A 13,363-nucleotide genomic window follows, 5' to 3' on the forward strand; every position below is an offset into this window, starting at 1 on the left:
GTATATCTCGTACTCTTTTATCATTTTGCTTACAAATGTTTTGGTCATTTTAAGGAGCATGTGCACATTTGCCGTCTAACTGGGCTTTATTATTTCATATGCAAATTTAAATATCCAGGCCTCACAGAACATAGTCATGCAGAATGACTGCGACGGGACCTCTGGAGATCTTCTAGTCTATGTAAAATGAAATTGAGATGCATAAAATAAAAAGAAAAAAACCAGATTTTTTTTTACTTGTAGAGTGTGGTTGGTAAAAATTACTCTGTAAAATTTATTGTAGAACTTCAAGACAGAGAAAAGTGTGTGAATCGCTTATAATTTAGAATAATTATATTTGGTTACCAATATTTAGTAATCTAGTATATATTTTCAGAATACTTGCTAAATAACATCAAAATAGTTTTGGTGCAACTATAGCTTGAATTAGAATCTGAGAATCATTGAATTGTTTGAGCTGGAAAGGACTCCTAACAGTCATCTAGTTTGAAAACTAGATGAAAAATGCTGGATATTTTTCATTAGATAATGTTGCTCAAATGAACGAAATTATTTTTGTATATACAAGTTTTGTGCTGACTTGCTTATTTTTAGGAATACTTTTCATTCTTTTTTGTTCTTTTTAAGGTGCTGGTGGCTGGTCTCCACTTGTGTCCAATAAATATCAATGGCTTCAGATTGATCTTGGAGAAAGAACTGAGATTACTGCTGTTGCTACTCAAGGTGGTTATGGGAGCTCAGACTGGGTAACAAGCTACCTTCTGATGTTCAGTGACAGTGGACAGAATTGGAAGCAATATCGTCAAGAAGAAAGCATTTGGGTATGTTCTTTCAATAAGGAAAATTATGTTTCTGCAAAAGTCTTAAAGGCGACTTACTGCACATTGTTGCAAATCTAAGCAAAGCTGTAGAACATAAAGAACTACACTAAAAATGTTTAGATAATTAAATATACAAAGCAATTTAGCTCTTGAAAAGATGAAAGACAGTAAAAAGCAAACAAACATCAAAAACCTAGCCACAGAAGTACTCCATTAAGACACAAGGAATTATTCTGAGGATTACAAATGCACGACAAAATTTCTTTTGTCTTACTATGTATGGCAAACTTCTTTTCCCAAAAGTATTGATCCCATTGCATGAGACTTGGCTTTTAGTTACAGTTAAAAAATAAAACAAAACACTTCCTTTATTTTTTGTGCATTTTTTGTGCATAAAAACATTTAAACTTATTGTAAGAATAAAATGAAGCAAACAAAGAAATTAAAATCTTAACAAGCAAATCCCAGTCCATTTACAAAAAATAAATAAATTAAGCAATATTTAAGTTTTGGTCATTGAATTCAGAGTCTAGTTTCTGATGCCGTAACCTGCTTATCTCTGACTAGCTTTGTAAATATTAATGATGATTAATAAGCCATTAATAAGATCATAATTTTCTTTTTGCATAAATATAAATGAGGGCAAAGGGTACAACACCTGAGAGATTATGTCCAAAAGATTATGAAAAAGTGGATTATATCGTTTTAGTAAAGGGTTGCATCTTTCCTTGATCCCCAATAATTGGCAGCTTGCACTAGAGGAAGAATATTGGAACTTGTGTTATGTTATTGTAGCCTGTCAAGTGAATTCTGTTCTCCATGCATAGAGCTGATTAATTTCTAAATTTTTCTAAGCCTTAGACTTCACTTATTTCTTGCTGCAGTTAAACCTTATGTTAAAATCTATTTCATTTTATGCGTTTTGATTTTGTTGACTTTTAATTCAAAATGTTCTTGTCACTCTTACTGTCAAAACCTGTCTATGGTATAATGAGATTATGCAGTGTTTTACTTGTTGCATAATTATCCTGCTTTTTAAATTTGCTACATACTTCCGCTTCAGATTGTGTTTTCATAACAAAACAAAATAAATGAGTTTCTAATCCATATGGCTGTGGGGAGAAAGAAAATCAATCAATTTTCCAAATGTTAAATGAGCATAAGCTGCTACAATATTGTCTTTACTCATCTTAAGACAGACTGACAAAACATATCTGAGAGGTAGGGCAGCTTGGTCTCTAACATGACTGCTCTTTTGAAATCTGATATTGGTATTGCAAACAGTGATGCAGATTGTTATTTCTTGAATATTGCCACCAGTAAAATATCAAATGAAAGTTAAGAAAAATAGCTAAATGCTGATGCAGACATTGGATAAAGGGGGTTGTTAGATCTATAGGAGCGAAAAAGTGAAGCTTCAATTCCATCATCTCAAACTTAATAAAAAATGATTATTTTAATGATTGCAATGCAGATTGAAGGTATGGCTTGCAGGCAGTAATGAATAATTCAAGAATGCAAACCATCAAATTCAGGGCAGTCTATTGATCTTTTTTATGCATCTTTATTTAGGAGTTCTGCTTCTAGGGGAATATATTTTCTCTTTTCTAAACTAATACACAGATGTAGTCTCAAAGTGAAACTCTTAAATCCCTATTTATTTTATAGATTTTCTCTGACTGTTATCTCTTTATGCTGACTTCTTAAATGACATGCTCAAGTTCATTAAGGCAAGAATCTCCAACATTTTATAAAATCTGCTGTGTTGCTGTGTTATTTCTTTCTTATGTTTAACTGAGTCATTGGCCTGTTACAAGGCTACTGACCAGAGGTAACATGTAGGGTTTTTCTAATACTACTCTGCGTTAGAATGATGGAAGTTGTCCAATTCAGAGGGCCCTGTGTTGAAATCTTCACTATAGAAAAGAATTTTTACTTCATAACCACTTTTTGTAGACTTAAATAGAGATAATCTCTTGTCTGCAAATTCACGGCTTCCTAATTTCTATATATCTTTTCAGAAGATAGTTTTGAATTTTATTTATTTCCTTACTGCTTATCTTAAGGTTCTGAAGCTCACTGTACAGCTATAACAGCTTTTTTGTCATCTGTAAAAATTTTATAACAGCTGAGGTGAAAGAATATTGTCTACACATCTGCAAATTATCTAGTTATCAAAACTCTCTCAATAGTCTGTGAAGTGGGTAGTTTTTTCCAAGGCTGGCTCCTCTGACGATAGGTGTCTTGCTTGGGTTGAAATGAACCATGTTTCACCTTCCTTTGCCTATAAAACTTCATTGTGTGTTAGTGCTGAATTTGGATGTAAAATTTCTGATGTTAGGTGGGATTATCCTCTGTCCCTTTCCTGCTGCTAATTATTAAATATTTGTTTTCACTTTTCTGTATATTGGGAATTGGTTTAGAAGGCATCATGGTGAATAGCGTTTATTCCTGCAACATATTTTGCTCTCAGTGTTCTCATTTTTTTCTTGTATTGGTGTCCTAAATATATGCCTTACTTGCTGTCTCATAACTGGAGGAAGTCTGTATTTTATGTAGATTTTATTTATTGCTTAAAGTAATTTAATTACTAGAAGAGTTTTTGAAAGACTAACTCCATTATTTTTAATTCATAGGACTCCTTTCACTATAGATAAAGTATTGTTAAGTATATTTAGCTATATGTTCTACAATAGAGTTTTTCTTATTTCAGCCATACATTTTGATTTCTGCTCTCAGTGGTATTATTGTCACTGTCTTTTTAAAGTTAACTGTAAGTATTTTCTGCCCTCTTCTTGGTATTTATGGTAAGATTTTTTCAGTCAGACCTTAGCAGAATCAATATTTTTATCTCTTTTAGTAATTGATACAGTTTCAGTCAAGATATAATTCTCAAGCGAAATAGTTGTTATTAGTGGTAAAACACATGTTTTTGCACAGAAATAATTCCCTTTGGTAATGATTAGTTGAATTTCAGAAAGAAATCAATTCAACTCAATATTATATTTTCTTTAATTTTACCATAAATACGGAAGTGTTAGAACAACACATGCTGTGCCCTTTTATATTCAATCTTTTTATTGTGTTCCTATTCATTAGGATGTAGTTTCAGATGCAGTAGTGTTCAAACTCCCAGCCCAATCTTTTGCCCTGTTCTTTTTTTACCTTTAAAATGAGCAGAGGCCTCAAATCTCTGTGTGTATTTTCAGATTATTTTCTCTGGAAACGATTATTCTTTTCACTTTTCTTCTGTCAGACATCAGGTGGTATACAGTAAAACATCATAAAATATATGTTAAGTTTTGGTCAAGAAGTGCTAGGAGATCTTATGTTTGGAAATACTACTTTTATTAGAGGTATTGCTATTCATTTGTCCTCTTGATTTGTATTTGTATTCTTCCTCATAATTCTAGATATCATCACTTGTATTTTGGTGGTGAAGAATCTCCTATTGTAATTATATTTATCAGTTTGGGGCTGTGTATACTGATCCTTTCAACTAGTATAATTTCTGGGTTTACCTGATTTTATAGTTTTGTATCACAAGAGTTTTTGTGCTGTATTCTCTCCTTGACTTTACTAATGGCTCTTCTTTTAAAAAGAGAGTAATAAGATTGTCCTGGTTTAGGACAAATTAGGGGAAATCTCCAAAAGGGAGCCCCCCAAAAAAAACCAAACCTCCCACCACCCCTCCCCCAATACCGGGTTCGGGAAGGAATTTCTCAGAGGAGCAAAGTGGAAAACAAAACCTATTTATTGACAAGTAACAAAAGAACACTCCCCAACACAAGAAAAGAAGAGAAACCAGGCAGTGTTGTGGAGGGCGCTGAGCTTCTCTCGCAGACTCCGGGGGTCCTGGACATCCCAAGTCTGGTCCGGAGCCGGTCCAGTATCTTCAGGGGAGGGTAAGAAAGAGGGAACGAAAGAAAAGAAAAAAAACAGCGCAGAAAGCAGAAAGCAGCAAAAAAAAAAAGCTATCAGCTAGGGGTCGAAGCAGGAGCAAGCAAGCAAGCAAGCAGCAGCAAGCCAAGCCAAGCAGCCAAAAGCCAAAAGCGAAAGTGCCCAGTTGCACTCACTCCTCCCTCCCCACCCCACCACGGCAAGACGGCCGGGGAGGGGAGAGAGAAAAGGCCCATCGTGCTAAGAATAACTCTCCCTTATGCTCCCAGTCAAGATCTATCTTCAAGTCCCCTATCTTTGCAGCCTGATGTACTTGCTGGTTGTTTTGCTGCTTTTCATTAGCTCTACTTCTGGGGACATGGGCATCTACATGGCGAACCTTCACAGGTAACTTCTCTAACCGAGTAGCGATATCTTTCCACTCTTCCGCAGCCCAAATTGGTTTTCCTCTGCGCTGCCAGTTGGCCTCTTTCCATCTCTTCAGCCATCCCCATAGAGCGTTGGCTACCATCCAAGAATCGGTATACAAATAGAGCCTTGGCCACTTCTCTCTCTCTGCAATACCTAGGGCCAGTTGAATAGCTTTGATTTCAGCAAATTGACTGGATTCACCCTCTCCTTCAGTAGCCTTTGCAACCCGTCGAGTGGGACTCCATACAGCTGCTTTCCACCTCTGTTTCATCCCTATGACGCGACAAGAACCATCGGTGAATAGAGCGTAACGTGTTTCTTCTGCTGGCAACTGATTGTATGGCGGAGCTTCCTCAACCTGGGTCACTGGCTCTTGTTCCTCATCCGCGACACTAAAGCTTTCACCTTCGGGCCAATTTGTAATTATTTCCAGAATCCCAGGGCGATTTAACTTCCCAATTCGGGCGCACTGCGTAATGAGGGCAATCCACTTACTCCAAGTAGCACTGGTGGCATGGTGGGTAGAGGGAACCTTTCCTCTGAACATCTATCCCAACGCCGGTAGTCGGGGTGCCAGAAGGAGTTGTGCCTCTGTACCAGTCACCTCCGAGGCGGCTTGGACTCCTTCATAGGCGGCCAAGATTTCCTTTTCTGTTGGAGTATAGTTATCTTCAGACCCCCTGTAGCTCCGACTCCAAAATCCCAATGGTCGGCCTCGGGTCTCGCCAGGCAGCTTTTGCCAAAGGCTCCAGGACAGACCATGGCTCCCGGCTGCAGAGTAGAGCACGTTCTTCACATCTGGTCCCGTCCTGACTGGACCAAGGGCTACAACATGAGCGATCTCCTGCTTGATCTGGACGAAAGCTTGCTGCTGCTCAGGGCCCCAATGGAAGTCGTTCTTCTTGCGGGTAACCAGATAAAGGGGTCTCACGATCTGACTATACTCAGGGATGTGCATCCTCCAGAAACCTATAGCACCTAAGAAAGCTTGTGTTTCCTTCTTATCAGTTGGTGGGGACATAGCAATGATTTTGTTAATAACATCCGCAGGAATCTGACGCCGTCCGTCTTGCCACTTCACCCCCAAGAACTGAATTTCTCGGGCAAGTCCCTTGACTTTTCTTAATGGCAAATCTGGCTTTCAGGAGAATATGAATGATCTTCTCTCCTTTCTTGAACACTTCTATTGCTGTGTTCCCCCAAACAATTATATCATCAATATATTGTAAATGTTCTGGAGCCTCACCCTCTTCTAGTGCAGCCTGGATCAGTCCATGACAGATGGTAGGACTGTGTTTCCATCCCTGGGGCAGTTGGTTCCAGGTATACTGCACTCCCCTCCATGTGAAAGCAAACTGAGGCCTGCATTCTGCTGCCAGAGGGATGGAGAAAAACGCGTTAGCTATATCAATGGTCACGTACCACTTTGCTGCCTTGGACTCCAGCTCGTACTGCAATTCCAGTATGTCCGGTACAGCCGCACTCAGTGGTGGAGTCACTTCATTCAAGGCACGACAGTCCACAGTCAATCTCCATTCTCCGTCAGATTTTCGCATGGGCCAGATAGGGCTGTTAAAGGGTGAGTGGGTTTTACTGACCACCCCTTGGCTCTCCAGCTCTCGGATCATCTTGTGGATGGGGATCACAGCATCTCGATTCGTCCGGTACTGCCTGCGGTGCATTGTTGAGGTGGCAATTGGCACTCGCTGCTCCTCTACCTTCAAGAGTCCTACTGCAGATGGGTTCTCTGATAGTCCAGACAAGGTGTTCAATTGTTTAATACCCTCTATCTCCACTGCAGCTATTCCAAAAGCCCACCTGAATCCCTTAGGATCTTTGTAATAGCCATTCCGGTGGAAGTCTATGCCCAAAATACACGGAGCCTCTGGACCAGTCACAATTGGATGTTCCTGCCACTCCTTCCCAGTCAAGCTCACCTCAGCTTCCAACAAAGTCAACTGTTGTGATCCCCCCGTCACTCCAGCAATGGAAACAGGTTCTGTCCCCACATGTTCCGATGGCATTAAGGTACACTGTGATCCAGTGTCAACCAATGCTTCATAGTCTTGTGGCTCTGATGTGCCAGGCCATCTGATTCACACCTTCCAAAAAACCCGGTTTTCCCATGCCTCTTCCTGGCTAGAGGCAGGGCCCCTCTAAGCCAGATTTTCCTTCTTTCCTTGGGTGTATGCCTTAGAAGTTCCTTCAAGGGGATCGGACATGTCATCATCATCATCATACTTAACATCTCAGCTACGAGCAACCAGAGCTGCTCTCTTTTTGGTGATACTTCCTCTTTCCTTTAAATCACGCACCTGTTGTGCCAAAGCAGCAGTGGGTTTTCCATCCCATCTCCTCATGTCTTCTCCAGACTCATGCAGAAAGACCCATAACTCAGCCCTTCTCTCCCCATCAAAGGAGCGCCAGCATTGGATACCAGGGCCTCTAATTTGTACAGCTGAGATTTGAATAAGGTCCTCCTTAATCTCTTCCCGGAGTTTCTTATGATTCTCCTCTATTTTGTCCTCTAGTTTTTGCAGTCGGGTTTCCACTGCTGCAATTCTGGCATGAGTTGGGCCATGCACAGCATCTGCATACGCTCGAAGCTTCTTCGCCATATCGAGCACAGTCTCATATGTATCATCCCGTTTCATTATTGCTAGGGCAGAAGCGCATTCAGGTGGCCCAAGTTGCGCAAGTTTCCTCCACATTACAAGTGTGCATGGTACCAGGTCCGGATTCCTAGTTGTTATATCATCTGAGAAAATGAGCTCTGCCACCGCCATCTCTCTCAGGCATTGGATCCCCTGTTCTATGGTCTTCCACCGTGTCTGCTGTATATAGAGATCATCTGCACATAAGTATCTTTGTGCTACACTATCCAGGACCCGTTCCCAGAGGCTGTGAGGGCTAGCCCTGCTCATCATACCTTGATCGATGACAGGATCATGTGACAGGGATCCCAAATGCCTCGCTTCAGTACCATCCAAAATCATAACCTCCCCTGCAGCATCCCAAAGGCGGACTAACCAACTAATTATAGATTCATCAGGTTGTCGTCTGTAATCCTTTCTTAGGCCTCTGAGGTCCTTCAGAGAAAAGGAGTCAATATTAGCTCCAGAATCTGTGCCCCTTGATGTGGCCTCTGATTTTGGTGAGGGTCCTTCTGCATCATCATCATCATCATCCTCCACCTTTCGATCGGTCTTGCCTTTACACTTTCCACCTCTTGTATTAGCTGCAACAGCCATGGGTTGAGGCCTATTGTCTGATTCAGCTGCTAGCCTGGAGCCTGGGATGTTAGCTGCAGCCTGGGTCACTGGGATAGTAACTAACTTATCACCCTGTTCCCTTTCTGCTATCTGCTGCTCCACAGTATCTAGCAGAGTACGGTAAACAAATGCCAAGGCCCAGCTCACTGCAGTAAGCCTTTCCTCCTTAGTATTACCATGGCACTTCTCCCTCAAATACTTTGCCACCTCGACTGGGTTCTGAATTTGATCAGATGGAAAGTCCCAGTCTATAGGATCAGAAAATTCCTTTAAAGTCTGGCCCATATCCTCCCATTTCCCACTCCAGTCAAGATTTTTCCTGCTTTGTTTTACTCCTGAATGAGGAGTCTCTATAACCCCTCTAGAAATCTCAGCTTTCATTTTATATACACTCCAGAGAGTATAGAAAAGGCTTAATAAATTAAATGCCAGAAAGATGGTTTCTTTTAAACTCAGGGGAAATTCAATATTTTCTAATAGAGATGTCAACAATTTGGAGGAGAAGAAGGAAGACAAAAGCTGGAAAGCCCCTTCCCCCTCTTCTCCCCAAACAAACTGAGTACACAACCATAACAACAATCCATACATTCCTGAAACAAAGTCCAGCATTTTTATAAACCTCTGACAAATCATCACACATAAGACCAGCCCAACGACTATTCTGGTTAGTGCCCCCCGCTTACAAGAGCTACTTATTAGGGACAACACCAGAGCTATTTCTGGGTAAGGAAATAACCCTAGGGACCACAAAGGTATTAAAACTTCAAAAGCCCCTAGGGACCAGAAATACCGGCAAGCTTCCACCACAAATGACATCATGAATTACCAATATGCCCACAAAACAACGAAAACCAAAATATTATTGTTATAGGTTTTTTTTCCACTGTCTTTGGCCTCCGTTTCCTGGCCAATGCACCAAAAAATATACTGTCCTGGTTTAGGACAAATTAGGGGAAATCTCCAAAAGGGAGCCCCCCCCAAAAAAACAAACCTCCAACCACCCCTCCCCCAATACCGGGTTCGGGAAGGAATTTCTCAGAGGAGCAAAGTGGAAAACAAAACCTATTTATTGACAAGTAACAAAAGAACACTCCCCAACACAAGAAAAGAAGAGAAACCAGGCAGTGTTGTGGAGGGCGCTGAGCTTCTCTCGCAGACTCCGGGGGTCCTGGACGTCCCAGGTCAGGTCCGGAGCCGGTCCAGTATCTTCAGGGGAGGGTAAGAAAGAGGGAACGAAAGAAAAGAAAAAAAACAGCGCAGAAAGCAGAAAGCAGCAAAAAAAACCCCAAAAGCTATCAGCTAGGGGCCGAGGCAGGAGCAAGCAAGCAAGCAGCGGCGAGGCAAGCCAAGCCAAGCAGCCAAAAGCGAAAGTGCCCGGTCGCACTCACTCCTCCCTCCCCGCCGCGGCAAGACGGCTGGGGCGGGGGGAGAGAGAAAAGGCACAGCTGCCAGACACAACACACGATATTGGGATAAAAGGCTGTCACCCCACGGCAAAGATAAAGAGATTAAAAGAGAGGAGTTAAGAGGGGGAAGAAGTATAGCAACTCACAGTTTGAACAACAAGTTTTCCATGGCTGACAATTTCTGTGAAAACATGAGTCATCTAACTCATGGAGAAAAGCATCTCAATGTTATTAATTAGCAGGAGTTTTGAGGAACAAAATAAGTGCAATTTCTCTTTGATTTAATGATGACTGTTTCTTCTCTGACACATCTTTGGAAATACACATATATTCAGCCTTCAGTTTTTATTTTTTTTTCCTATGAGAATAGTGATTTATCCATTCCATAGCTGAAATTGAGTTTTCACTTCTATTTGTTTTGAATCTTCCCTTTAAAAATTATTTCCAAAGAAAGAAGTCAAAACTTACAGAGAAAAATAGCTAAAATGTGGGGAAATTATGACTGTTTTAGTAAATTTTCTTTTAGAAGACAAATTTGTTTGTATCTGTTTATTTTTGTACATACATTTAGGTTCTGAGCCTACTGGTTGTTTAATTAAACTTAGCCGAAGTTAAAACTGTAAGTTGGTTTTTTCATAATATATGCAACCCTGTGAATTTGCACAGAAGTATTTTCAATGTAACAGTTACTATTTTAATGGTATGTAGGATAATTTTATGGATGGTGAAGAATTAATTGCCTATGCATTGCTACACATATTCACAACTTTCTTTTTAAAGGAGTTGGGGCTTTTTATTTTATTGGAGACTTCTCATGGTGTAAAACAACTCACAATTATGCAAAGTTGAAGGTTAAGAAATACCGAATCACAGGTATTCTGTGATATTCACATTGTGAGTTTAGAGAATGCACTGTTTTGGTAAAGCTGGTGACTCTATCTTAGACTCAGTGATTCATATTTGCTATGATCCTCCTCCTTAGAGAGCAGAGTCATCATTCTTGGTAATAATTTGCTTCACTTTAGTAGCAAAAGACTGCTACTTTTATATATGCTACTTTTTTGGACTTCTGCTGATTACTTTTTGAATCCAGAAGGTTTTTCTGTGGTTTCCTTCTGCAAGGCCAGTCATAGATCATTTCAATGGGTACTCAATCACTACATTTTCCATAGGTACAGTTTTGGAGTTTTGTGACTTCAGACTGCCTGACACTTCTTTTGTTAGTCACAGGAAAGAGACAAACCTCTTTATCTATTAATTAAAGTAGAGCATATAGTAATGACCCCCATGGGGGACCCACACCGGCCCCTAGAGTAGCTGAAGGACTGCAGTCTGTGGAGAGGACACATTTGATGGTTTTTGATGGTTTTTGTTTTTGTTCTGACTGGGGAAAGATGTAGGGGAATGCAGGAATAGGCGGGAAAAAAAGCAAAGGAGGAGAATAGTCTTAACTCGAGGTATAAAAGGAGCTTCAAGGAAAATATGAAAAATTAAGTATGAAGAAAGAAATACAAGGAATCTTGGGTGGAATACTACAGGCAGAGGACTACTCTGCAAATGCCTCTGTGAAATTGTTTGCATGCATAAACTTCCACTTCTGAGGACATTTTAATATTTATTTAGGACATTTAAAACATAAAATTTCTGAACTTATCTTATGAGCTTTTGCATTTCTACTTCTATTTCAAAAGCACTCTGACCGTAGTGCTATTTTTAGACACTTAAATGGCAATCTAATAAGGCTAATTTTGCAGTCACAATGATTAATGTACTGTATAAAATATCTTATATTAGGTGAAAAGATGAATGCATGCATCAAGGTTAACCTGTCCCAGAATATTTAAGATAAGTTAAAAGGAAGGAAAAAAAGAGAAACATCAGCAAAAAATGTAGTGCCTTAAATAAAACCTATATAATTTTTGTGGCTAAATATTAAAGGAATTGTTAATGCCAAAACCGGTAAAATATATATTGACACTATGTATAATAATGCAGACCATATTGTGGAAAAAAACCTACACACACACGCATTTAAAAAACGTGTATAACCAAGGACAGCAAGATACCTTGAAAATATGCAAACCCAGCAGCATACGGAAGTAAATACTCTAGGTTCAGACATTCGCAGGTTATTTTAAATATGTGTGTTAATGCTGCACTCATAAAATTAGCAGCAGCTTTGGGAAACAAACTAAATGTGTTGGAATGATACTTTTTTATTTTAAAGATTTCCGCTATGCAAACTACTAACTTTGTACCAAAATTGGTTTCTGGGACTGATCTTGATCAGGACTTTTTTCCAGACAGTTTCCAGCTGCATCATAAGCAATAGCAAAAAGTTACAACTTTCTATATTTGGGTACTACAACAGAAACAACAACCATTGGGTTCTTTGCTTCTGCCTTGTCTGCACGTTTAGTGAGTTTGCGCTATAAATGACTTCGCACTTGTAAGATGCAGAAATCCTGTAAATGACAGTGCTATTATCTTGAGTCTTTTTTGTAAGTTAAAAATAATGCTTTTTTATTAATGTAATTATTTTCTTTAGATGTCTGATTATCTGTACTCTAAACATATTATCTCTACTCAAATATATTGATGCCAGTACATAATTTTTCCATTAAAATAATTCACTGTGATATATGATGAATTATTTTATATTGCCTTTACCTATTGGTTATCTTAATAACATTGTAATATTCATACGTGTGTGGAAAATGCCATAGCAAGCATTAGAACTACAAAAAAAAAAAAATTAGTTCTTTGTCTCTCCTCTCAGGTGTTGGCTGCTCTAGAGTGATACTGCACTCATCCCTATCATTTTCATTCTAATATGAGAATCTTATGCTTGAACACATATGCCTGCCTGAAAATGACTTATGATGGATGAAGAAAATTGTGCTATGGCTGGGAAAATATTGTCCCTATTTTCTGCAACAGACAGATTGTGTGCTTGAAGAAATCAAGCTGCCTTTGAAGAAAGCATTTCATCTTTATAATCAGAACAGAGTGTGTTCAGTTTGCTCAAGGCTTATTGAGCAACTAAGTAGTAGCACATATTCAGCTTCTCTCTTGTTTATTCCAGCCACTCTCCTTAAACAGAGCAAAAATACTTTCAGAAATGGACTTCAGACCTGATTTGAAGAATGTCTCTGTCATATAGGGATTTGTTTTATGCCTAGTATAATTGAAGTTAACAAGGTGAAATCACTGATTTTTTATAAGAACTTCAGTCATTGAGCTTCAGAGAAAACCTCTAATTATTTTGAATATATAATATCTTTACCCTGGTATTGGGATGGTCATGCCATTTTAATAGTGTATGATTTATTTTATTAATGTATCATGTCTACAACATAGTAATATTTAAATGATTTTCACATTTCCATTTTAGACACTTATATTTCCTTTACAAAACTTTTTATGCATTGAAACTAAAGTCCTAAAAGTAGAAAAAGGAATTTGGAGATCTAAGTGTTTCTTGAACTTGGCAGCTCCAACATATGCTTAGATGCCCAATTTCCTCTTTTAACTTTTAGGAATCTGATTTTTG

General features: G+C 39.1%; 1 protein-coding gene across 2 annotated transcripts in view; it reads left to right on the forward strand.

Moving 5' to 3' along the window:
* The window catches only part of CNTNAP4 (contactin associated protein family member 4), a 203,242-nt gene that overhangs the window by 74,734 nt on the left and 115,145 nt on the right, over window positions 1-13,363 (forward strand). For both annotated transcript variants that reach the window (XM_058823339.1, XM_058823340.1), the window contains exon 3: window positions 628-821. In XM_058823339.1, the coding sequence (XP_058679322.1) occupies window positions 628-821 (194 nt within the window). The remainder of the gene's footprint in view (window positions 1-627; window positions 822-13,363) is intronic.

Source organism: Ammospiza caudacuta, chromosome Z (genome assembly GCF_027887145.1).
Source record: "Ammospiza caudacuta isolate bAmmCau1 chromosome Z, bAmmCau1.pri, whole genome shotgun sequence".
In the NCBI taxonomy this organism is placed as follows: Eukaryota; Metazoa; Chordata; class Aves; order Passeriformes; family Passerellidae; genus Ammospiza; species Ammospiza caudacuta.